This window comes from Astyanax mexicanus, chromosome 22 (assembly GCF_023375975.1).
Source record: "Astyanax mexicanus isolate ESR-SI-001 chromosome 22, AstMex3_surface, whole genome shotgun sequence".
NCBI lineage: Eukaryota > Metazoa > Chordata > Actinopteri > Characiformes > Acestrorhamphidae > Astyanax > Astyanax mexicanus.
The window spans coordinates 5889756-5916671 of record NC_064429.1 but is presented as its reverse complement, the minus strand read 5'-3'; the positions used below and the strand labels follow the sequence as shown (position 1 = coordinate 5916671).

At 42.1% G+C, this 26916-nt stretch overlaps 1 protein-coding gene across 1 annotated transcript in view; it reads right to left on the bottom strand.

The window, feature by feature from the left end:
- Positions 1–26916, bottom strand: part of zmat4a (zinc finger, matrin-type 4a) — a 217994-nt gene that overhangs the window by 13362 nt on the left and 177716 nt on the right. Inside the window, exon 6 of the mRNA XM_049470464.1 lies at positions 20464–20560. Coding sequence (XP_049326421.1) covers positions 20464–20560 — 97 coding nt within the window. The remainder of the gene's footprint in view (positions 1–20463; positions 20561–26916) is intronic.

Sequence of the window (26916 nt, the reverse complement as noted above, 5' to 3'; positions counted from 1 at the left end):
ATATGCTGATTATATTTACCCCCCTCTCTATTCAGCTCTTCTCCCTCATCTCCTTCAATATGAAGAGGAGCGCGAGTGCCAATCTCCACAGGATTGTCTTGGTCTGTTTGCTTACACTTGGAGAATCAATACTCATGTTTTTAGTGGCGCTCTCCATGCAAACCTGTTTACTTTTAACACGGCAGATGAAATTCTCCAGGGGGGAGGCTGCCATCCCTCATTCCCAGAGACGCCAGAGCGCCGGCAAATTGGGGCCAAGCGCGGCGATGCTACAAATTGCCAGTGTGATGGAAGGACGAGGGGAGGGAAAGGAAGGGAGGACATGAGCAAGACCAGCTGGGAAAAGTCACCTGCTTGGCCAAGCAGGTAGATTACATACAGGCCAAAAGTTTGGACACACCCTCTCTTTTTCAATGTGTTTTCTTTATTTTTTTTGACTATTTACATTGTAGATTCTCACTGAAGCATCAAAACTATGAATGAACACGTGGAGTTTTATACTTCTAACTGAAAACATGTTTTATATTCTAGTTTCTTCAAAAAATAGCCACCCTTTGCTCTGATTACTGCTTTGCACACTCTTGGCATTATTCTCTCAATGAGCTTCAAGAGGTGGCCACCTGAAATGGTTTTCAGCTGTGCCTTATCAGGATTAATTCGTGAAATTTCTTGCTTCATCAGTGGAGTTGGGACCATCAGTTGTGTTGTGCAGAAGTCAGGTTACTACACAGCCGACGGTTCTATTGGACACTTGTTAAAGTTCATATTATGGCAAGAACCAATCAGATAACTAAGGAAAAACGAGTGGCTGTCATTACTTTAAGAAGTGAAGGTCAGTCAGTCCGGAAAATTGCAAAAACTTTATACGTGTCCCCAAGTAGAGTCGCAAAAACCATCAAGTGCTACAACCAAACTGGCACTCATGAGGACCGACCCAGGAAAGGAAGACCAAGAGTCACCTCTGTTTCTCAGGACAAGTTCATCAGAGTCACCAGCCTCAGAAATTGCAAGAGATTTGTTTGGGCCAAGAAACACAAGGAATGGACATTAGACCAGTGGAAATCTGTGCTTTGGTCTGATGAGTCCAAATTTGAGATCTTGGTAACACTTTACTTGAATGGTCCATTTGATGGCCTCTTTGATGCTCAACCGACATTAAATTGACATTCAACTACATGTCTAATAAATGCAAATGAACTAAAAGTTGAAAGTAAATGATTCTCTATTGAATATAACCCTACATTCAACTCTAACCCAAACGCTTATCTTAATATTTTAGGATTGGGTTTAGGGTTAGATTTTAAGCTTAGGTTAAGGTTAGGGTAAGGGTTAGGTGTAGGGTTAGATTTTATGGTTGATTAAGGGTTAAGGTTAGGGTTAGGTGTAGGGTTAGATTTTATGGTTGATTAAGGGTTAAGGTTAGGGTTAGGTGTAGGGTTAGATTTTATGGTTGATTAAGGGTTAAGGTTAGGGTTAGGTGTAGGGTTAGATTTTATGGTTGATTAAGGGTTAAGGTTAGGGTTAGGTGTAGGGTTAGATTTTATGGTTGATTAAGGGTTAAGGTTAGGGTTAGGTGTAGGGTAAGGTTCTATTTTAAATCATTTACATTCAACATATGGTTAAGTTAAATTTAATGGACATTCAATTCAGTGTTAGTTGAATGTCAGTTGAGCATCAACAAGGCCATAAAATGGACCATCCAAGTAAAGTGTTACCAAGATCTTTGGATCCAACCGCTGTGTTTTTGTGAGATGCAGAAAAGGTGAACAGATGGATTCCACATGCCTGGTTCCTACTGTGAAGCGTGGTGGAGGAGGAGCTGTGATGGTGTGGGTGGGGGTGTTTTGCTGGTGACACTATTGGGGATTTATTTAAATTTGAAGGCACAGTGAACCAGCATGGCTACCACAGCATCCTGCAGCAACGTGCCATCCCATCTGGTTTGCGTTTCATTGGACGGTCATTTATTTTTCAACAGGACAACGACCCCAAACACACCACCAGACTGTGTAAGGGCTATTTAACCAATTAGGAGGGTGATGGAGAGCTGCGGCAGATGACCTGACCTCCACAGTCACCGGACCTGAACCCAATCCAGATTTGAGGTTTGGGGTGAGCTGGACCACAGAGTGAAGAAGGCAAAGGAGCAACAAGTGCTAATAAACACCTCTGGGAACTCCTCCCTTCAAGACTGTTGGAAAACCATTTCATTTCAGGTGGCCACCTCTTGAAGAAGCTCATTGAGAGAATGATGCCAAGAGTGTGCAAAGCAGTAATCAGAGCAAAGGGGGGCTATTTTGAAGAAACTAGAATATAAAACATGTTTTAGTTATTTCACCTTTTTTATGTTAAGTACATAAAACTTCACATGTGTTCAGTCATAGTTTTGATGCCTTCAGTGAGAATCTACAATGTAAATAGTCATGAAAATAAAGAAAACACATTGAAAAAGAGAAGGTGTGTCCTTTGAAAGACTTGGTCCACGATTGGAAAGGTGATGGAGGTGAGAAACTGAGTAGAGGTAGAAAGAGTTGAAAAAGAAGACAGTGGCATTTTCATTTTGGCCGCTGCGAGTTCAATTCCTTCTACATCATCTATTCCAATTGAGATTCCAGCAGATACAACAAATAAAAGGGTGGGGAAGGTTCAAACAGCTCGGCCCACAGGGTCCAAAGCTCCGGGGCTCTATATTTACAGTAGACTCTACTTTAGAGCTCCCTCTGAGCGATTTATCTGCTTCAAAACAGCAGCCAGAAAGAGATTCACATCATATATGGGGTTATGGTATAAAAACAAGTCTTCAAGAAGAACCTGGAGAAATTTCAGCCCAATAGCTCTGAGACTCTGCAGATGGGACCACTATATCTGGGAAGTATCTGGGAAGGTGACCTCAAATATAGCTTTATTTCAGCCTGTTGAACAGCATAAAAGACTGCTATTTATTCTTCAGTAGTACTGTGCAAAAGTATGTATACCCCATTCAACTTTTTTTTACATTTGTCACCTTACAACCAGATTTGAAGTGATAGACCAACCTGGGTAGGGCATCGCCTTGCCTGGGCTGCCGGGGCTTAAGCCCCGAATGATTATCCAGTAGCCCCAAATTGTTTCACTCAGCTCAGCTGTGGTATTAATGAGGAGACAGGAAACTAACTTCTGTGTGAATGGAACATCTCTTAATGCCTGTCTTTAAGGAGAAACAGCCAATCAGCTTCCTGTGTGCTAGGGGGGGAAGGGGGGAAGCAAGGTAAAACTCCCTTGCTGTGAGTTTTGGCAGTGGGTTACAGCTGAAGCTGATGTTAAAACTAATATGGATATACTATATATGGAACAAAGTAGCACATAACTGTGAAGTGGAAAAAAAATGAACAAAAATGGTAGTGCTAGGTAGGTATGACCAAAAATCACAGTATATCACAGCACTTTTAAAGATTCTGATGTTTTTTTTTTACAATATATCAGGGTGGTTTGATGTTTTTCTATTTAACTTGGATAAAAAACACTCTATTGCCAGGAACAGCAACAGGAGCTCCTCAGATAAAGTGCTCCTCTCATTTTTCTACTGGCTAGTGTTAGCTAGCGAGCTGTACCTGCTGTATCTTGTTAATTTGCTTCAGTCTGCATACTGTGTACCTAATCGAGAGCTTTGTCTTCAACTACACGATCCAATATGCTGAACTGTCTCCTTGTCCTTTCCGTCACATATTTTCTACTCTCTGACAAGCCTAAATTTAATCTCTTCATCTATTTACCCCCCTCTCTATCCACCTCTTCTCCTTCCTAGATGAGTTGTTCATGCCCTTTCAGAGTAATTTTGGTAGGCCGGTCACTCCTGGGAAGGTTCACCAGTGTTCCATGTTTTTTCCATTAGTGAATAATAGTGAATCACTATGGTTTGTTGGAGTCTGAACATTTTAGAAATTAATTAATAACTTTTTTTTTCCAGGTCTGGTTGTGGTTAGTAGTGAAATTGAGCTCAGCTTTCCAAAAATGTGGTTAATCACAGTTGGTTTGGATAGTTTTTTTCCCCCTTAATAAATAAATGTATTATTTTAAAAAGTTTTATATTTATTCAGGTTAAATTTCCCTAATATTAAAGTTTGTTTGATAATCAGAAAAAATGTACGTATGAAAAAAAAAAAGCAAAATAGGACAAATACTTTTTCTGTACTGTATATTAATAAATGAATTCTAGAATTCTAGTTGAGTAGACAAAACATAGAACATCTTGGCTTCATACTGTCTGTAACTGAATTCAAGTAATTATTTAAAGTAAATTTAGGATATATTGTGTTTTTTTTTAACTGATTTAATTCTGATTGGATGTTGTAGAACCACTGCAGAATCCAGTTCACTGCAATACTGAGGAGTTTATCATTCATGAGCAGTAGACTGGTTTGCTGATGGTATCCCTGTGGTAAACAAACAGAAACAGAAACTGGCCAAACCAACCATGCTAACAATATATATATATATATATATATATATATATATATATATATATAGCTCTGGAAAAAAATAAGAATTCACTTCAAATGATGAGTTTCTTTAATTTACCAAATTGAGAACCTCATATAATCAAAAGGAAGATGGATGATCACAAACCATCAAACCAAACTGAACTGCTTGAATTTTTCACCAGGAGTAAAGCAGCATAAAGTTATCCAAAAGCAGTGTGTAAGACTGGTGGAGGAGAACATGATGCCAAGATGCATGAAAACTGTGATTAAAAACCAGGGTTATTCCACCAAATATTGATTTATGAAGTCTTAAAACTTTTTTTGTGTTTTAAGAATATGAATATGAACTTGTTTTTTTTTTTTTTCATCATTTAAGGTCTGAAAGCTCTGCATCTTTTTTTTTTGTTATTTTAGCCATTTCTCAATTTCTGATTCACAAACTGAAGTGGTCTTTTCTGATTTTTTCCAGAGCTGTATATGTGTATGTGTGTGTGTGTGTGTGTTCACATGTTTGTGTGCCTCCTTGCAAATTTTCTGAGTGTATGCACATGTAGGGAGTGTGTGGAGTGTGTGGAGGGTGTGGAGGGTGTGTTTGCTGCCCTGTTGATAGATGGTCTAACTGGGGGAATGGTTATGGCATGATAATGAGTCTGTCAGCTGGGTTTGACCTGTCAATAATGGAGGCCAGGAGGAATGGGTTTCTCTCGCTCGCTCTCGCTCTCCTCCCTCCTAATTAGGTAAACACATGTAGGCCACAACCCCTCATGTACCTCGCTACCACTGTGTGCACAAACGGACAGCGGCTGGACGAGCAGGACATTATCTCGGGATGCTGCGGCGTCAGCACTGCGATGCACTGGTTGCACTGTAGCATTTAAATTTCACCATATAAAGGCGTTAATTCATTATTTAAAATAAAACTGTTGGTGATTCTGTATCTACTGTAACTGTAGATTATCGCTTATTTATAAACAGAAATAAAAGGAATCAGAGGGGAATCTGCTGCTTGACACATGTGCTCATAAAAGGGAGTCAGTTTCTGGTGGAGAGCTAGAATTCAGCACAACACCAGGGAAAGGAACTTGCAGAACTGACAGCATTTTACAAACCAACCAGGGGCAGCGCCTGGCCTGGGCTGCAGGGGCTTAAGCCCCGAATGATTATCCAGTAGCCCCGAACTGTTTCGCTCAGCTCAGCTGTGGTATTAATGAGAAGACAGGCTACTGACCACTGTGTAATAATGAAATTTCTTAATGCTAATCATGGAGCCAGTTCAAGAATAAAGTCCCACCTTTCAGGAGAAACAGCCAATCAGCTTGCTGTAAGTTAAGGCAGTTTTGTTAAAACTAATATGGATATACAGCGATTTTTCTAAAAGAAAGGTTACTGTGTCAACCCATGTAGACTGTGATGAGATTGTTTCTGATAGCTGGTTAAAAAGTTAGCCAGCTTAACTTTGGAATTAGATAGATATGTAGTTGAAGGTTTGAGAAAATATAAAACTATATATATATATATATATATATATATATATATATATATATTTATGTGTATATAGATCAGCCAATAACTACTTCATTTTCAAACTGTGTTTATTAATTTAGGATTGCAGGACTTATTATACTGTAAGCTATAATAAATGGAAATATATTTAGCTAGAAGATGAATGTTGTGGATAGCCAGAATTTAGTATAGTAGTTTATGATGGTAGCTTAATATATGAGTAATTCATAAAGAGTATTAGTAGTGTAGGTCCTCTAGGACTAAAATGTGTTAATATTTTTAAAATATTTACTTTTAGTGAGTCATAAAAAATAAAAGAACCATATAGAAACAAGTTAATTGTTTTAAATTGAACAATTAAACAAGTGTACACTATTACATTGCTGCATGGATTTATGGATGGAATATATTTGGTCCATGCCCTGTAAGTAGGATATAGTAGAAAGTTCTTTAGTGGGCTCAGTCACTAAACCACAGTGTGAAACCAAAACTAACCGAAATACAGATGTTTGACAATGAAACTGAAACACCTGTTTTTAGAGCACAATAATTGATTGTGGTGACGGACAGTTCTGGTGGAAACAGGAGAGTTGAGGTGCACATTGAATTCTGCGTGATTTGATCAGCCGTGGTTTTATGTTTTTTGGAAACAATCCAGGTTAGCACCCGAGCATCCCTTTCAGACAGCTTCCTCTTACAGCGTCCACAGTTAATCCTGTTGGATGTGGTTGGTCCTTCTTGGTGGTATGCTGACACCAGGCTGCTCCAATTTAGCCATGAAACCTGCCACACTAAAATGACAGGTGTTTCAGTTTCATTGTCCAACCCCTGTAAATGCACCAAATACAATGAAACTAACACATGAAGCTTGAAGCGGATGCTGGTCGAGAATTTCATTTTTGGCATCCTTTTAATGAGATGCAACCCTGTTGCTAATTTGCTCCTCCCCCCAACCCATCGGCATCACCAGACTCCAATACTGTACTCCAACACCGTACTCCAACACCGTACTCCAACACCGCGCCCAAGTCTGAAGTTTCTCACCGTCTCTGAAATTTTTATATCAGTCAGTCACCGGCCGTGTTCACCGCTACCCTCAACACAGTCTGTAAGTCTACTCCCTCTGGCAATACCGAGCCGCCATCCAACTCCATACACCCCCACTACACACACACACACACACTCAGAGACACACAGTCTCAGAGCAAAACACTGTCACATCCTTCAAACAGCTTTCTCCTAACCTCCCGTGATTCCGGGAAACATGCTTCTTTGAATCAGAGTAATGGGGAAACAGCTCTTAAGACGGAATTGGATTAGTGAGGAAATGCTGTTGTTGAGCATCGCTGCTGTTTTTCAAGCACTGGATCTTAAAAAGATGAGAATCTGTTATGAGAATACAGCAAAAAGTAAAGCTGGTCTAAAAATATGTCTCATAAATATAAACAAAGAGTTACATACTCGTGAGAGGAGAAAAGTTCACTGGCTGACGAGTGTTCAACCTCACAAGATACCACCTCACCACGTATACAGGTGTATAATCGCTCCCAAAGTAGAAGCCAATGGTCACTTTATGCTGCTTTACTCCTGGGACAAAAATTCAAGCAGTTCAGTTTGGTGGTTTGATGGCTTGTGATCATCCATCTTCCTCTTAATTATATTCCAGAGGTTTCTTATTTTTTTCTTATTTTTATTTATTTGGACTATAAGGCTCTTCTAATTCGGTGAACCTTATGTATGAAATCTACCAATCAGGTATTAAGCAGCCACTCAACTGAAGTGCAGCGTTATAAGGCTAACTTGTTAGTGCAGTTTCTCCAGCAGTAAGGCTGGGTGCAGCAAGATTAGCATTAGCCGCTAACTGTAGCACTAGCTCTTTTACCATTCAGAGCTGTAGTCGGCAAGTTTACCGTGTTAAAACAAGCTACATGAGATGAACCGCTAGCTGATAGCACCTGGGTAACTACCATGCTAACTACAAGTAAATGCTAATGCTACCATATATGTTTTTTAAGAAGCTAATCACAAAATTCTTTTTTTTTTACTTATGATTACCCTGAGTTCTTGCTGCTAATTCTAATGCTAAGGTGTCATCCCTTAGCTAATATATTAGCCAAAAATTAACATGCTAGCCCAGAACCCTTATGAGATTTCTTAGGGGATAGCTTGGGAATGCTCACCCCTGTATACATTGTGAGGTGTTATCTTGTAAGGGTTGAACCCTTGTCACTCAGTTTCCTTTATCCTTTATCATGTTCTAATTCTCATGCTACTAATTACCATTCTAACTTCAAGTAAATGCCTATTCTACCATGGTCATTCTTAAAAAAAATAATTTGACGTATACATTGTGAGGTGTTATCTTGTGAGGTTTAGCATATGTGAGGTTAGCATACAGATCTTAAACAACACAATACACTTTATTGTCACATGGATATAGATATATCTGTGCTGTAACTGTGTTGTGAGTTGGTCGATCTGAGATTAAAGGGGGTGATTGAGGTTGGTGTCAGAAGGTTGGAGATTAGGATTTTAGATGGTTGTGGATTATGTTCAGGATTGTGGATCTCTGATCATTTTGATGTTGGTAGTGGATTAACGCATTGAGTTTCCAGAGTTCACATTCCACACATACACACTCGCACACTTCCACTCACCACAGCAACGCTCTCTGAACATGAACTGTCTGCTCACGGATGCTTGGTGGTGATACATGTTCACGCTGGTGTTAGGTAGCAAAGGTAATTTATCTGTCTTTATAATCCTAATTTATCCATTCATCCACCCATTTATCCACCAGTTCATCCAACCACCCACCAATCCATCCATCCATCTATCCATTTGTCCATTTCCCAATCTGGGATCACTTAGGTAGTATCCCCAATGTTGTGCAATCATTTGTCCAATCACCCATCCATTTTTTCAATATTTTTTTCTTCTCCCATCCACCCATCTATCCATCCATCCATTCTTTCTTTCTTATCCTCACCTGTCCATCCATTCATCTGTCCAGCCTTCTATCCTTCTATCCTTCCATCCATCCACCCCTCGAACCATCCATCCATTTCCATCACTGAGGTAGCATCCTCTATGTTGTACTTCTATTTGTCCAATCACGCATCTGTCTGCCCATCGTTTATCTTCGCCCATCCATCCATCCATTTGTCCAATCACGCATCCATCCATCCATCCATCCACCCATCCTTTCTTATCTTCACCTGTCCATCCATTCATCCATTCATCTGTCCAGCCTTCCATCCCTCCATCCATATACCTATCGATCCATCCATCCATTTCCCAATCTGGTATCATTCAGGTAGCATCCTCTATGTTGTATTGTTCTATTTGTCCAATCAACCACCGTTTATCTTCACCCATCTATCCATTTGTCCAATCACGCATCCATCCATCCAGCCATCCATCATCAATCCATCCATTTTCAAATCTGGTATGACCCAGGTAGCATCCTCAATGCTGTGCATCCATTTTTCCGAACACCTATCCATCCATTCATCATCCATTTGTCCAATTACCCATCCATCCTTCCATAGTTCCTTTTTTTCACTCATCCATCCATCTATTTGTCCAATCACCGATCCATCTGTCCATCCAACCATCCATCCATCCATCCATCCTTCCATCCATTTCCTAATCTTGTAGGATTGTTCATGTTGTGATGTTGTGCATCCATTTATGCAATTGCCCATCTATCTATTCATCATTTATTATCTTCATCCTTCCATCCATCCATTTGTTTATCCATTTGACCATCCATCCATCCATCCATCCATCCAATCCATCCATTCAACCATCCATCTACTTACCAACCTAGCTAATTAAATTCAAGCTGTATTAAACATGAAGCTCAACTTTTATATATAATAGTTTCATTTTAAATATAGATTGAAGTCATGTTAAAATCTGTGCTGTTTATTATGTATTCACACTTTTAAAATAAGTGATTTTTTCTTTCCCCTGACAATTGCCAGTTGTTACGTAGTTACAATTTTAGACCTCATTAATCTGTATTTAATCTATCAAAACATTTACATCCACTTAGCTAAACATATAATAAGAAAACTCAGGCAATTATTATATTTATACATTGAAACCAGCCAACAATCTCACTGAATAAACTCCAAACGTCCTGCTGTGGAACCACTTTATCAGATATAGTATACATTCACTTTTTATATGTTCCTAATATTACACAGTACAGTATACTGCCTTTCTCACAGCTTTCTTTATATATATGTTCCTGCAATAAGAAAATAAGCTTTGTTTTAAATAAATTTAAAATAAAATAAAAGAAATCTTGCCTGAATGCAGTTTTACATCTCAAAAAGAGGAGATGTACATTAGTCAGCTGAAGGTTAAGCCTATTGATTTTAATGCCATAATACTTTAGTATTTATAGCTTTCTGTCCCCTGAGATTGGAGGTTTCTGATGCATAATTTACCGATTGCTCCTTCCCCTGGTGGTTAGTAGAGCAGTAGAAGGATCACAGCCTTAAAACACAATTTCCCGTGTGATTGCCGCTGACGCCGTGGCACCCGCTACTCGACCCCGGAGCGCGACCCGTCCGCTGATTTATTTATGTAAATAAGTTTCCTCAAATTAAGTTTGCATTACGGAGTCGGCGGAGTGCAGCGGCGCGAGAGGGGTTTTAATCTGCAACACCTGTGCGTCCAAATCTATTACAGCCACGGTGACAGATATAAGAGTTGACATTTCACAAAGACTGCTGAAAGCGCAGCCTGCAGCGCGTTAGCCAACACACACACACACACACACACACACACAACACAACCTACAGAGCCTGGGCACACTAGCATGACGTGACCTAAATACATCCATCTGTGTGTATGACTGTGTAGGGTTGTACTGGCCAGGACCCAGGAGGTGCTGGTGTGTGGTGTGGTGATATATGGTGTGGTGGTGGGCCATCAGTGTGTGTGTGTGTGTGTGTGTGTGTAAAGACCTGTAGGGACCTATAGTTTATAGTGCAGGGAGATATCTAGTTTATTGAGCTGGGAATGAGGGAAGCTCCAATCTCCCACGTGTGAACCTCCACTATCATTATATATTGTAAAAACACAAGAGCATCAATATAGCAGCACCCCTGACACCTGCAGTAATTACCAACCCATCCACAAGTGGAAACAGCAGCACTGTGGAATACTAGCACTGCTCCAAAACCAATATACTAGTGCATCTAAAAAAAAATAATATAATTGAAAAGTTATTTAAAATGTAAAATTAATATATTATATAGATATATTACACATAGAAGGATCTATTTTAAGTGTTTATTTCTTTTATTGTTGATGATTATGGCTAACAGCCAATGAAAACCCAAAAATCCGTGTCTCTGAAAATTAGAATATTATATAAGACCAATTGGTGCTTTTGTCAGTGTGGGCAGTGTGCCAAGTCCTGCTGGAAAATGAAATCTGCATCTCCATAAAAGTTTGTGGGAAAACAAAACTGCACTGACTTTAGACTTGATAATAAAACACAGTGGATCAACACCAGCAGATGACATGTCTCTCCAAACACCAGCAGATGACTTGCCACGGACAGTAGGTACAGATCCCTCTCTCAGAAGAAGTCTGCTGGCTAATCCTGCTGGTTCTCAAAACCCAAACTAAAATGACAAAAATGCCATTTTTAAACTGATCTACTGGGTGAAGCTCTAGTGTTGGTTGACAGGTAAGAGATGGTGCCAGCTGATTTACAGAAAACTGATGGATAATTTTTTAATGGACTGTTTACAGGGTTAGTCAAGACCCAAGTGTAAATACAAAAGCATATACAAATTTAGTTTTGCATAATATGTTGACCCCTGTCCCATATTAATCTGATTTGATCTTGACAACTGATCTGATGACAGCCAGTTTTGAGTATATAACAATATCTGCAGGAAGTTTGAGCTTTATAATTACCATTTATCAGCAGGACAATGCTCATCCACACATAGCCAGGGTTGGTTGTCACTAGAATTAAATTAAAGCATTTATGTAATCAATTGAGCCAACAGCTTCAGCAACATTCAGTCAAAAGTGTCGTAAGATACAATAAGGAACCTGAACACCTAATCCCGATCACATGACATAGCACATGACACATCCAGGAAGTAGATCACCTGAGTACTAGCCACATGGTTTAGCCTTATAAAAGGGGTTTATTTGGTCTCAGTCAGTGCATTACAGTCAGAGGATTGATGTTTTTTTTTTTTTCTCGTACAACACGTTTATCCATTGTCTGTGTTACTCTTGCTGTTAACCGACCTTAATTTTTTTGCATACCCTCATGCCCTAGCCATGTTTGACTTCTGGACTCTTTACCAACTCTGGTATGTTATCTCCTTGTTGCTGCTGTTTACTGGTATTAACATTGTTTTTCTCTGATAACCCCTTTGTCTTATACTTTATTTAATAAAGTATTCTCTAAATTTGCATGTACCCAACTGTATCTCATCTAGTATCCAGGCTTGAGGCGTCAACAGGGTTCTAGAGCCCCCCTTATCAACAAATCTATTGAACAATAACTGCTAAATAATCTACTTACTCGTCTATTCTGATTCATAAAGGGTCTATAAACTATAGATCAAAAATGAGTCCATTCACCAAAATTCTCAAAATGTAATAACCAGGCTTTCAGCCTGCATATTACATCTCGGCATCAACCAGGGAGCTTTTCATACGCATCCATCTTTGACACCGATGCTGACGCTGCCATATTTCAGCGCTCTTTTTATAAAAGCCCTCAGCAGCGATTTACAGGTGCCAACAATGAAGGCCTGAGAATTTGCGATGAATCATTTCCATCCACACCGTTATTGAACCTTAATCCATTAATACGTGGAGCTGATTCATGCTGACCAGGACGAGCCAGCACACACCCACCGAGCATATGCTCCCAGTTGGCTTCCAGAAAAGACGGCCAACAAGCGCATGGCTCAGTCCTTCAATTCAAAAACGCCTCTACTTTATTCCAAACCATGCAGATAAAAACGCAGAGTCACAGTCTGACACGGCAAAGTCAAATCCGACGGTAAAGCCACGCCTGGCCTGCTAATTTCTGGGCTCCTGCTGTGAAGGTCTGCCTAACATTGGCAAAAAAAAAAGGCTCTGCATTGCATCAGAGTATTGTCGGTAATGATTAGCCAGATGGATGGGCCTTCAGGCCTGTAGTCTGCGGTGGGTGAATGCTGACTGGTAGCTCCAGAGACTCCAAGCAGTCTGTTTCGTCCATTGGCGATACCAGCCAAGCTCTCAGAGCTGCTGCTGAAAGCACACTATCACATTTTAACATCATATACAGTTCTGGATACGAATAAGAGACCACTTAAAACCTCTGGAAAATAATCAAGAGGAATTTTCGCACCAGGAGTAAAGGCATGAAGTTATAAAAAGCAGTGTGTAAGACTGGTGGAGGAGAACATGATACCAAGATGCATTAAAACTGTGATTAAAAAACAGGTTTGTTGCATCCAAATATTGATTTCTGAACTCTTAAAACTTTATGAATATGAACTTGTTTTTCCTTGCATCATTTGAGGTCTGAAAGCTCTAAATCAATTTCATTTTCTAAAAAATAAATGCTCTAAATGACAATATTTTATGTGGACTTTGGGAGAAATGTTGTCTGTAGTTTATAGAATAAAACAACAATCTTCATTTTACTTAAACATATATCTATAAATAGCAAAATCAGAGAACCTAAAACTGATCAGAAACTAAAGTGTTCTTCAATCAAAAGTAAGGTCTCATCTACTCATCATTGGTTAAATTGGTTTAATTGCAGTGTGAAACCATTCTTCTGAAAAGTTTAGACTTTTAAACCAATTAAAGAAAGTTGTGGCATTTTCTATTAACAATAGAAGAAGAAAAAGAATCAATGTTGTGCCACAATCGAACTCAATTACACTGCTGACTTCTGTATCTACTGTAACTGTAAATTAACCCTTATTTATAACCAGGAATAAAATACATTTTAGAGAAATCTGTTATGCTCAGGCTGAATAACATAATGGCTTTCACAAGGAGTCCGTTTTTGCCAGGGAGGTAAAATTATGGAACTCCACAAGGCTCTATATTAGGACCGTTATTATTGACATTATATATGCCCACTGGGTAAAGTTATTAGAAAACATGACGTAAATTTTCACTGTTATGCGGATGACACACAGTTCCTCATACAGTTATATGAAAATGTTTGGACACGCAAACTATGCAAAAGCAAAAAGCACACCTAAGGCGACTCTGTTTGTGGCGTGCTTGCAGAAATGGCTTCTTTTGCATCACTCTCCCATACAGCTTCTCCTTGTGCAAAGTGCGCTGCATTGTTGAGCGATGCACAGTGACTCCATCTGCAGCAAGATGATGCTGCGGCTCTTTGGAGGTGGTCTGTGGATTGTCCTTGACTGTTCTCACCATTCTTCTTCTCTGCCTTTCTGATATTTTTCTTGGCCTGCCACTTCTGGGCTTAACAAGAACTGTCCCTGTGCTCTTCCATTTCCTTACTGTGTTCCTCACAGTGGAAACTGACAGGTTAAATCTCTGAGACAACTTTTTGTATCCTTCCCCTGAACAACTATGTTGAACAATCTTTGTTTTTAGATCATTTGAGAGTTGTTTTGATGAGCCCATGATGCAACTCTTCAGAGGAGATTCAAATAGGAGAACAACTTGCAATTGGCCACCTTAAATACCTTTTCTCATGATTGGATACACCTGGCTATGAAGTTCAAAGCTCAATGAGGTTACCAAACCAATTTTGTGTTTCAGTAAGTCAGTAAAAAGTAGTTAGGAGTATTCAAATCAATAAAATGATCAGGGTGCCCATACTTTTGCACCGGTCAAATTTTGGTTTAATGTATATTGCACATTTTCTGTTAGTACAATAAACCTCATTTCAATCCTGAAATATTACTGTGTTCATCAGTTATTAGATATATCAAACTGAAATGGCTGTTGCTGTCAGGCGCGGGTGCAGGGAGGACGCGGAGGCGGACGCAAATGCAAACAAAAAGGGATTTATTAAAGAAAACAAATACAAAATACACAGGGAATAAACTGAAAACAGGACTGAGGAAACTGGGGAACACATGGAGCACTGACAGATGATAAACATACAAGGATCGACACCGGGGAAATGGAACACGGACCTTAAATAGAGGTGCACACACACAGGAAACAGGAAACACCTGGGACGAAGGGGCGGAGCTACAAATGAACACAGGTGAGTGGAAAAACACTGGGAATGAAACACAGAGGAGCCGGGTCACATGAGAACATACAGACAAGAGAACAGACAGAGAATAGGCAGAAGATGTGACAGAACCCCCCCCTTAACGCACAACTCCCGGGGCGCGAAAAAAACGGGACCCCAGGAGACGGTCAGGAGAGGGTGGAAAAACAGAACAAGACACCCAACAAGACTAAGAACAGAAGAGAGGAGACTGGACAGAGGACGGGACAGGAAACCGAAACGTAGACTGGACAGGGAAGAAAAGCTGGGACTGGAGACTAGACACAAACGGGGAAATTGACGGAACTGAAGACAGAGACTGGACGGGGGACTGGACAGGGAACGGAGACCGGACATGTGGCACAAAAGGAGACTGGAACTGGACTGGGGACAGGACACATGGCTGAACAGGGGACTTGAAAGGAGATTGGACATTGGACTGGGCTGGGGACGTAAACGGAGACAAGACAGGAGACCGAACAGAGAACAGAGACTGGACAGGGGGTTGAAACACAGACTGGACACGGGGCTGAGACTAGACAGGGGGCTGGGCACTAGACAGGGACTGAGACTGGGCAGCAGACCGAACAGAAGACGGGGACTGGACAAAACTGGACAGGGGAACTGGGACAAATACATTGACAGGGACAGACACGAACATGGTGACGGGGACAGGAACAGAAACAGAGACCGAGATGGGTACAGGGACACAAACTGAGACAGGGACCAAAACAGGGAGAGACACGGGGACCAGATACACAGGAGGGTGCCCAGGACTAACAAAAGTCTGTGGGGACAGCCTGGGCACAGTACTGGGGGCAAAGTCAGGAGGCCCCGGGACAGGCCCGGAAACACGGGGCTTGGGACCCAACATTGTTCTGGGAGTTGGCTTGGGGGTGTACAAAGTTCTAGGAGTGGGCACAGGATCAGAGACGGCCGGAGCCGTGGGCACAGGGTCAAAGGCAGTGGGTACCACGTGGGTGGCAGGCACTGCTGGTGCTGGAGCTGAGGCTGTAGCAGCGGGAGCTGCTGGTGCTGGAGCTGGGGCAGCGGGAGCTGCTGGTGCTTGAGCTGGGGCAGCGGGTGCTGCTGGTGCTTGAGCTGGGGCAGCGGGTGCTGCTGGTGCTTGAGCTGGGGCAGCGGGTGCTGCTGGTGCTTGAGCTGGGGCAGCGGGTGCAGCTTGAGCAGGCGCGGCGGGTGCAGCTTGAGCAGGCGCGGCGGGTGCAGCTTGAGCAGGCACGGCGGGTGCAGCTTGAGCAGGCGCGGCGAGTGCAGCTTGAGCAGGCGCGGCGGGTGCAGCTTGAGCAGGCGCGGCGGGTGCAGCTTGAGCAGGCGCGGCGGGTGCAGCTTGAGCAGGCGCGGCGGGTGCAGCTTGAGCAGGCGCGGCGGGTGCAGCTTGAGCAGGCGCGGCGATCCTAGGAGCTCGTGACCTGGGAGTAGGCACAGGAGCAGAGGCGGGCAGCCCAGGCACGTGAACTGGGGTGGCAGCGGGCACAGAGTCAGAGGCGGCCGGAGCCGCGGGCACAGAGGCGGCCAGAGCTGCGGGCAGCGCTGAAACAGAGGCGGCCGGAGCCGCGGGCAGCGCTGAAACAGAGGCGTCCGGAACCGCGGGCAGTGCTGATACAGAGGCGGTGGGTCCTGCTGGCGTGAGCGGCAGGCACCGCGGATACAGAGTCAGAGGCGGCCGGAGCCGCGGGCAGCGCTGATCCAGAGGCGGCCGGAGCCGCGGGCAGCGCTGAAACAGAGACGGCCGGAGCCACGGGCAGCACTGAAACAGAGGCGGCCGGAGCCGCGGGCAGCGCTGATACAGAGGCGGTGGGTCCTGCTGTTGTGGAGGCGGTTACCACCACGGGCTTGGAAGCGGCTGGCACAGCTGGTGAAGAAGCCGCTGTAGCGGGAGTTGAGAGTGTGGCTGCCGCCAACACCAGGACTGGAGCAGTGGGCGAGGCTGTAAAAAACGGACCGGAGCTTGCTTCTGGAGCAGGAGTCGCAGACCTGGAATCCGGCCGGGCTGGAGAGCTGGAAGCAGGTGGGGCTTGAGAGCTGGAAGCAGGCCGGGCTGGAGAGCTGGAAGCCGGCCGGGCTGGAGAGCTGGAAGCCGGCTGGGCTGAAGAGCGCGGTGGAGCTAGCAGGCTAGCTAGCTTAGCCGGAGCTGCAGAGAGCGGCGCTGCCGCCGGCGCTTTCTCGGGGAGCGGATGAGCCGCGGGGGTCTCGGAGCACGGAGCCTCAGCCGCGAGCTTCTCGGAGCGCGGATGAGCCACGGGGGTCTCGGAGCGCGGAGCCTCAGCCGCGAGCCTCTCGGAGCGCGGCGTTTCAGTCGCGAGCTTCACGGGGCGCAGCGATTCAGCCGCGGGCATCACGGGACGCGGCGTTTCAGCCGAGAGCAAAAGGTGGCGCGGCGTTTCAGCCGCGGGCATCACGGGAGTCGAGACGGCCTTAGGAGCTGTGCGGCCGAGAGCCGGGTAGAGTACAGCCCCTGGGGGAAACGGCAATGGAGTACGGGCTGGTGCGGGGTAGAGCTCCTCCTCCTCCTCGGAGCTACTGGGCGCACATCCCAGGTAGTCCCACGGGCTGCGCGCCACTTGCCTCGGGTACTCATGGCTACTGCCAAACACGGGATGAGACCCGAGGCTCAACGCACCAACCTGTAGCGCCCCCCCAAGAAAATCCTCCCCAGTAAAGGGATCCTCTTTCTGCTGGCGGGACCCCTTAGAACGTCTACCCCGAGGCCTGTGGCGTCCTTTAGGCCTCGGGGATTCCAACGCCGGGGTCCCGCATGGTGCATGGCGGATCGCCAACCTGGAGCCGGTCCACTTGTTTGCTGCATCCATTTTTGGTCGATCCTTCTGTCAGGTGAGGGTGCAGGGAGGACGCGGAGGCGGACGCAAATGCAAACAAAAAGGGATTTATTAAAGAAAACAAATACAAAATACACCGGGAATAAACTGAAAACAGGACTGAGGAAACTGGGGAACACATGGAGCACTGACAGATGATAAACATACAAGGATCGACACCGGGGAAATAGAACACGGACCTTAAATAGAGGTGCACACACACAGGAAACAGGAAACACCTGGGACGAAGGGGCGGAGCTACAAATGAACACCGGTGAGTGGAAAAACACTGGGAATGAAACACAGAGGAGCCGGGTCACATGAGAACATACAGACAAGAGAACAGACAGAGAATAGGCAGAAGATGTGACAGTTGCAAACACCCAAATATTTAGAACTAAAAATGATTAAGATTAATAGGGGTGCCCAAACTTTTTATATGACTGTGTGGCATATATATTAGACAATGCCACTTGTGCAAACACACCAGCTGCTGAGTGTAATATGGAAATTGGCCTGCAGAACATGTGCCAACACACCGACTGCTGGCACATGTATAATATGGGAATTGGACAATCCCAAAAACCCTGGCTGCTGAGTGTAATATGTTAACTGGCCCATGCCACTTGTGCCAACTCTCAGGTTGGTGGGTATAAAATTTAAATTGGCCCGAGTTGATTGTGCCAACAAACTTGCTGCTGAGTGCAATATGGACAGTAGCCCAAGTTGATTGTGCCACCCTAAGAGCTACTGAGTATAATGTGGGAATTAACCCAAGCTGCTTAATCCAACACCCCGGCTGCTGAGTATAGCATTAAAAATGGATCCTGCTACTTGTGCAAAGTATAATCTGGGAACTGGCCTGTACAGCATGTGTAAACATCCTGGTTACCAAGCATAATATGGGTATGAGCCCAGGCCACATGTGTCAACACCCTGGTTGCCAAGTAAAAAACACAATTCACCCAATTCCCCATGCCCAATGTCGAATTTCAGCCGCTGCTTCCAAAAATCAGCAGAGCTCAGGACAAAATTCCTCAGTCTATCTGGGATGTTAATGAACAATCTTATGCTAGGTGCTACGAAAACGAGCTAAATGTCTCAAATTAAAAGTGCTAATCAATTCTCAGATCCCTCTTCACCTACAGTCATTAGCACACAGAAGGTAAATATTGACCCTGGATCTTAATGGATGTTGGTTAGATCTCTGGACTGCAGTATTAGAAATGTGAGTACTGCTCGTGGAAGAGCTCCAGCTGACTGCACGGGCGTGTTCACGGAGAAATATGGCGCAATTAGACAAATTTAGGAAGTAATGGCTTCCAATGCGTCTGCAGATTAGTGGGGGCTAAACAAGGCAAGACAGCAGGCAGCAGGAACACTGCCAAGCCTAATATATTACATCCAAACTCTCGCTCCTTCTCCTCACACCATTAGATTCGGGTAAATCGTCCAGTTTAACAGCTGCTGGATAAACAAACAGTGCCAATATTACAGACTGGCCACAACTTCTAAAAAATCAGACATCATAATGTACTTAAAATACGTTTATTCTTACAGAATATATTATTTTAATATTAGGGGTGAAATGATTACTCGAGTAATTTGAGTTACTTAATAAAAAAAAAATGATCGATTAATTTTCTGTGCCTAGAGGAAGCGTTTAATTAATTTTAAAACACAAAGCACGGAATTTAGCGCGGACTTTTAATGTGAAACAGCGCTTAGAGTAAAGTCACCCGCGCACAGGAAGCAGGAAGTGGAGGAGACGGAGTTTTTTTTGAAGCGGTGAGCAGGTAAATTTAACCCTTGTGTGGTGTTCATGTTTTTGTAACTGGTTTACTTTGTTACTTGTATTTAATTCAGCAAAATTAAGCAATTTTACATTAAAATGCTTTACACATGCTTGCTTCACCTAAATTGCAAGCAATATAAACAGCTTACATGGTTAATATTTGCCCTTTACCTTTCTTATGTTACATTTCTTTCAAAAAGTGCTACTCTTTTTTTATTAGTTTTTTTAATAAAATGTGAAAGAAAATGAATTAAACTCAAGATATGAGTAGAAAATTTGTTTAGTTTCAAATTTACAAATGAAGCAATGTTTATTAGCCCCTGGCCAAACATACTGTATGTAATATAAATGTGTAGGGGGGGTGTACAGTGTGTATTTATCGAAAATGTGTTTTGATATATGTTTTTCACAAAAAATGAGCCAATGCCAATGAGTTTGAGTTAGAAAAAATATTTCTTTTAGTATCATTTGGTGAAAAATGAAAACGGGTCCCACAGACCCGAACACCACACAAGGGTTAACTTATAACAAATCAATGAGATTAATATTAATCTACCTTATTAACATAAATTATTTCCTGGTTAGTATGGTGCATTGTGGGAGTTTACTCACTTGTTTTGGTGCTTGGAGCCCTGCAGGTGTGCATGGTACTGTGCCACGGAGTTGAGCGTAACGCTGCACACATCACAAGTGTAACTGCGTTTCAGACCTGCGGAGAAAAACACAGAATAAATCACTTAAAAAACACTGATACACTGCAAGAACAAACTAGTATTGTGTCCGAAGATTAAAGAATGCTAAAATATGTTCCTTTGGGTGGGGTCTCCTGCACTGAATGTGTTAGTTGCATGGACAGTTCGAGCCAGATACAGACGGTCACTATCACTAACACAATTCTTTTGCAATTCTGTCCACTGTGGGTGGTAGTATTAGCCTTCTTTCAGTAAAGTTATTGCTATCTTGGCAACAACAAGCATGTCGAGTAAAATAACATAAATGAGCTGCTGGAGCACCTTCACAGCATGAACAAGCAGGTCAGTTTCCTCTGCTGTGAAGCACAGAAGCACTGCGCTGTTAAAATAGCAATCAGCCAAAGTCAGAGGGTCAGCCAGAGTCAAAGGGAATTAAAGGCAAGTGACACTCTTATTGGTTTATTTCACATTATACCCAAAACAAACCTATTATAAATAAATTAAGAAAATGAGTACATGCCTTCTGTGCATACTTTTCCCGTCATTACGATAGCAAAGTTGGCGTGCATGGTTGTTGGTTTGCCTACAGATCACTACATTTGGAGAATAACCAGAAGGATTGTGTTGGTTGTCCTCTTGTCCTTCATTACTGTTCATGTAATGGTGATGGTGGACTATTCTCAGTCCAGTTTAGGCACTAAGGTGTTTAAGAACTCCAGCAGCACTGCTGTATCTACAGGCTGATTGCCTCCATGCCACGCTGCACTGAAGCAGTCATTTCTGCAAAAAGGATTCTCGACCAAGTATTGAGCGCATAACTGAACATAATTATTTGAAGGTTGACTTCTTGTACTTTTTGTATTAAAAGCACTTTTCTTTTATTGGTCGGATGAAATGTGCACATTTTTTGAGATTTAGGATTTTTGTTTTTTCTCTACTTTTTCTTTGCCAAAATCATCCATATTAAAACGATAAAAGGCTTAAATTACTTCAGTTGTGTGTAATGATCATATAATCTAAAATATATGACAGTCTAATATTTATCAGTACATTACAGAAAATAATGAACTTTATCACAATATGCTAATTTTTTGAGAAGGACCTGTAAGTGGAAAGAATAAACGGCGGCTGACGGACAGAGATGAAGCAGATGAAGCATCACCTTTGGCAGCAGGAACTGAAATATCCTGTATCCTTCAGATCTGATGAAAGTTGACAAGACAGTGGTCAATAAGGCCTTATCACACTCGCCTCCGCCTCTTACTGAGGATCACCGGCGGTCACCAATCCTCCACGTCTCCCAGCTCAGCCTGATCAACTCTCCAGATTATCACTCCCTGAGGATGTGTGTGTGTGTGTGCGTAAGAGTGTGTGTGTGTGTGGATGCCTGTGCGTGAAGCTGAAAGGAAATCAATTAAAGCCGCGCTGATACAGAAAAGGTACTCAGTTTCCCGCCGTATCTCTGTAGTCTCGGCGGGGCGGAGATAGGCGTCTGACAGGAAGTCTTGCCTCGCTGATTTCCCTCCTGCCTTCTGTACGGGCGCGGTGACATTTTGAATATTTGCCTCGCCTTTGTCGCATTACCTGCGGTATCGAGGTAGTCAGGCTAACAAACAGTGGTGGAATCAGAAAAAACAGTACACTAACAGTGTCAGTAAAGAAGAAAAAAGCTAGGAAATATTTAATTAGTCAAATATTCCCTTGTTTTACGGGAAAGATTGCTTTAACATACACTAAATTTAAAGTTTTTCTGTTAATAATTGCCTTTATTACTGTTTTAGATGATTAAAGGACTCATTACAAGGATAATGAAGAAGCCTCGAACTTGCTTGTAGGTTTACCATCAAGAAAACCGTGAGACGTGCCTCCTCTGATACATGTGAAGTCAGACTCCGCCTCTTTTTGAACTGCTGCTGATGCTGCATTACCGAGTAGTATCACAGCGCTAACGCTCGGAGGAAAGCACAGCGACTCAGTTCTGATACATCAGCTCACAGACGCAGCCTTGGGCTGATCGACATCACCCTAGGAGTGATGAGGGGAAAGAGCACCATCTACTGTACCCACCCAGAGAGAACAGGACCAATTGTGCTCTCTCAGGGCTCCGGTAGCTGATAGCAAGCTGCATGATTGGAAATGACAAGCATGACAAAAATGTACCACAAAAAACAACAATTTGTTTTACCTGGCAGAAAAAAAACATCTGCAGTGTCTTGAAATTGGACTACTACATATTGTTAATGTAAGAATCTATTAAAAAAAAAAAAAAAAAAAAAAAAGTGAACAGCTTCTCTATTAAGAACATTCCTTAACATTATAAAGTGCTTTGATTGCTTTGATGGTATCTTTTGGTATGAAATGTAATATTACTTTCTATTTCATAGGAATTAAGATAAAAATGTCTACTATGTTGTCAATTTTGCAACCAAACTGTGCATTACAAACCACAGGTGAAGCCAGACTTCCCAGACCAAGCATCTCAGACTGCCTTCATTGAGTTGTATATAACGTTGTTTTATATTACTAAACCATTTCTGTACAAAAGACCTAGTTATTTCGTTTACAGAAAAGTTTCAGAAAGAAAGAAATTAAGTCTTTGGTCGTCTTATCTTGACTTTGTTGGTGGCAGCTGGCTGATAAATAGACTCATCTCAGCAATTACTTTCATGTTGCCTAATAGTACCTAAAGCATGAAAAAAATTGACTTTCCTCACCACCTCAGAGCCTTGGACCAACTTTTTTGGTACCACTTTAAAATAAGACTACCTTTATAAAAGGGTTTATAAATGGTTTACAATTAGTTTATTAATGGTTACTAATTAGGTTGTAAATGCCTTAAAAATCATTAATAATTATAGTTATAACACATACGTAGAAAGGGCAACAATGACCTGTTGTTTGTCAAATAGTGAACCCATAGCATATTTATTGTTGCCATTTCTAATTATGTGTTATAACTGATTATTAATTATTTTTAAGGCATTTACAACCTAATTAGTAACCATTAATAAACTAACTGTAAATCATTTATGAAGGTAGTCTTATTTTAAAGTGGTACCACTTTTTTTTCAAACTGACACAAATGCAGCATCACTTTGTATCCAAAGCACTCAGGTGCCTTTGCCAACCTCAGCATCGCAGTGGGACTGATGGGAGTGCAAAGAGGGCCACCAACTGTATTCACCCAAAGAAAGAATGGTTCTCAATTGTTCTCTCTCAGACTCCGGCTGCTGATGCTGAAGGAAAATTACCAGAAATTCAAACTTGCAATGCTTGGGCAACAGTATCTGCGTCTTTCTTTCTCTTTCTCTCTCATTCTTTGGTTTGTTGACTTCGTTGGTGGCAGCTGGCTCTTAAATAGACTCATCTCAGAGCACAGCAGCACTTTACCGATACTAGTTTTATCTGCTGCCTCCTGTTTAGGATTAAGCACTCAGTATGATCACTGTCATGTTGCCTAATAGCCGCCTCAGAGCCTCAAACCGACTCCATAAACTTCCATCCATTGCTTTTGCCAACCCCAGCAACACAATGGGAGTGGAAAGAGGGCCACCAACTGTATTCACCCAGAGAGAGCATTGTTCTCAATTGTTCTCTCTCAGACTCTGGCTGCTGATGCTGAAGGAAAATTACCAGAAATTCAAATTTGCAATGCTTGGGCAACAGTATCTGCGTCTCTCTCTCTCTCTGTCTTGTTCTTTAGTTTGTTGACTTTGGAGGTGGCAGCTGGCTCTTAAATAGACTCATATAGAGCACAGCAGCACTTTACCGATACTAGTTTTATCTGCTGCCTCCTGTTTAGGATTAAGCACCCAGTATGATCACTGTCATGTTGCCTAATAGCCGCCTTAGAGCCTCAAACCGACCCCGAAAACATAATCACTTTTCCAACTTCCCTACAATTGGGTGTAGGGTTAGATTTTAAGCTTAGGTTAAGATTAGGGTTAGGGTTAGGTGTAGGGTTAGATTTTAGAGTAGATTAAGGGTTAAGGTTAGGGTTAGGTGTAGGGTAAGATTTTAGGGTTGATTAAGGGTTAAGGTTAGGGTTAGGTGTAGGGTTAGATTTTAGGGTTGATTAAGGGTTAAGGTTAGGGTTAGGTGTAGGGTTAGATTTTAGGGTTGATTAAGGGTTAAGGTTAGGGTTAGGTATATGGTTAGATTTTAGGGTTGATTAAGGGTTAAGTTTAGGGTTAGGTGTAGGGTTAGATTGTAGGGTTGATTAAGGGTTAAGGTTAGGGTTAGGGTTAGGTATAAGGTTAGATTTTAGGGTTGATTAAGGGTTAAGGTTAGGGTTAGGTGTAGGGTTAGATTTTAGGGTTGATTAAGGGTTAAGGTTAGGGTTAGGTGTAGGGTTAGATTTTAGGGTTGATTAAGGGTTAAGGTTAGGGTTAGGTGTAGGGTTAGATTTTAGGGTTGATTAAGGGTTAAGGTTAGGGTTAGGTATATGGTTAGATTTTAGGGTTGATTAAGGGTTAAGTTTAGGGTTAGGTGTAGGGTTAGATTGTAGGGTTGATTAAGGGTTAAGGTTAGGGTTAGGGTTAGGTATAAGGTTAGATTTTAGGGTTGATTAAGGGTTAAGGTTAGGGTTAGGTGTAGGGTTAGATTTTAGGGTTGATTAAGGGTTAAGGTTAGGGTTAGGTGTAGGGTTAGATTGTATGGTTGATTAATGGTTAATGTTAGGGTTAGGTGTAGGGTTAGATTTTATGGTTGATTAATGGTTAAGGTTAGGGTTAGGTGTAGGGTTAGATTTTATGGTTGATTAAGGGTTAAGGTTAGTGTTAGGTGTAGGGTTAGATTTTATGGTTGATTAATGGTTAAGGTTAGGGTTAGGTGTAGGGTTAGATTTTAGGGTTGATTAATGGTTAAGGTTAGGGTTAGGTGTAGGGTTAGATTTTATGGTTGATTAAGGGTTAAGGTTAGTGTTAGGTGTAGGGTTAGATTTTATGGTTGATTAATGGTTAAGGTTAGGGTTAGGTGTAGGGTTAGATTTTAGGGTTGATTAAGGGTTAAGGTTAGTGTTAGGTGTAGGGTTAGATTTTATGGTTGATTAAGGGTTAAGGTTAGGGTTAGGTGTAGGGTTAGATTTTATGGTTGATTAATGGTTAAGGTTAGGGTTAGGTGTAGGGTTAGATTTTATGGTTGATTAATGGTTAAGGTTAGGGTTAGGTGTAGGGTTAGATTTTAGGTTTGATTAAGGGTTAAGGTTAGGGTTAGGTGTAGGGTTAGATTTTAGGGTTGATTAAGGGTTAAGGTAAGGGTTAGGTGTAGGGTTAGATTTTATGGTTGATTAATGGTTAAGGTTAGGGTTAGGTGTAGGGTTAGATTTTAGGGTTGATTAAGGGTTAAGGTTAGTGTTAGGTGTAGGGTTAGATTTTATGGTCGATTAATGGTTAAGGTTAGGGTTATGTGTAGGGTTAGATTTTAGGGTTGATTAAGGGTAAGGGTTAGGGTTAGGTGTAAGGTTAGATTCTTTTTGAATAATTTACATTCAACATAGGGTTAAGTTAAATTTAATGGACATTCAATTCAGTGTTAGTTGAATGTCAGTTGAATTCATCCATCCTTCCTTCCATCCATCCGAGTCCCTTTGCCAACCCCAACAACACAATGGGAGTGGAAAGAGCGCCACCAACTGTATTCACCCAGAGAGAGCATGGTTCTTAATTGTTCTCTCTCAGACTCCGGCTGCTGATGCTGAAGGAAAATTATCAGAAATTCAAACTTGCAATGCTTGGGCAACAGTATCTGCGTCTCTCTCTCTGTCTCGTCCTTCGGTTTGTTGACTTTGGGAAGGCAGCACTTATACTAATACTAGTTTTGTTCGCTGCCTCCTGTTAAAGATTAACCACCCAGTAAGATTACTGTCATGTTGCCTAATAGCCGCCTCAGAGCCTCGAACCATAACTCCATAAACATAATCATTTTTTCCAACTTCCATCCATCTGATCCAAAACAAAGCCAGTTAAATTCATATTGCAGCATTAGTACCAAACGGGGGATGGCAGGTGAGGAGCTTGGCCTTGAGGCCGGCCCCGTAAAGCCCAAGGGTCTGATTATTTTTGTGCTCCAGGAAAGAGCAGAAGTGCAAAATATAGAAATACTTTTCCCACAAACTTTTCCTTTTCCTCCAACTCCCAGAAAAGCCCTGCTGGCAAGAGGGAAAAGTAGCTGCCACTGCAAAATGAGATGCAACATGCTGTAATTAGTCAGGGGACAGTGCTGTAATAAATAAAAAAATAAAGCGAGGAAGGGAGGAAGTTTGTAGAGCGGTGAGTGTCAGTCCGGCCGAGTCTAGAAAGTCTTATTTTTTGCTGATTTCTATATTTCTCTTTTTATATATATATATATATATATATATATATATATATATATA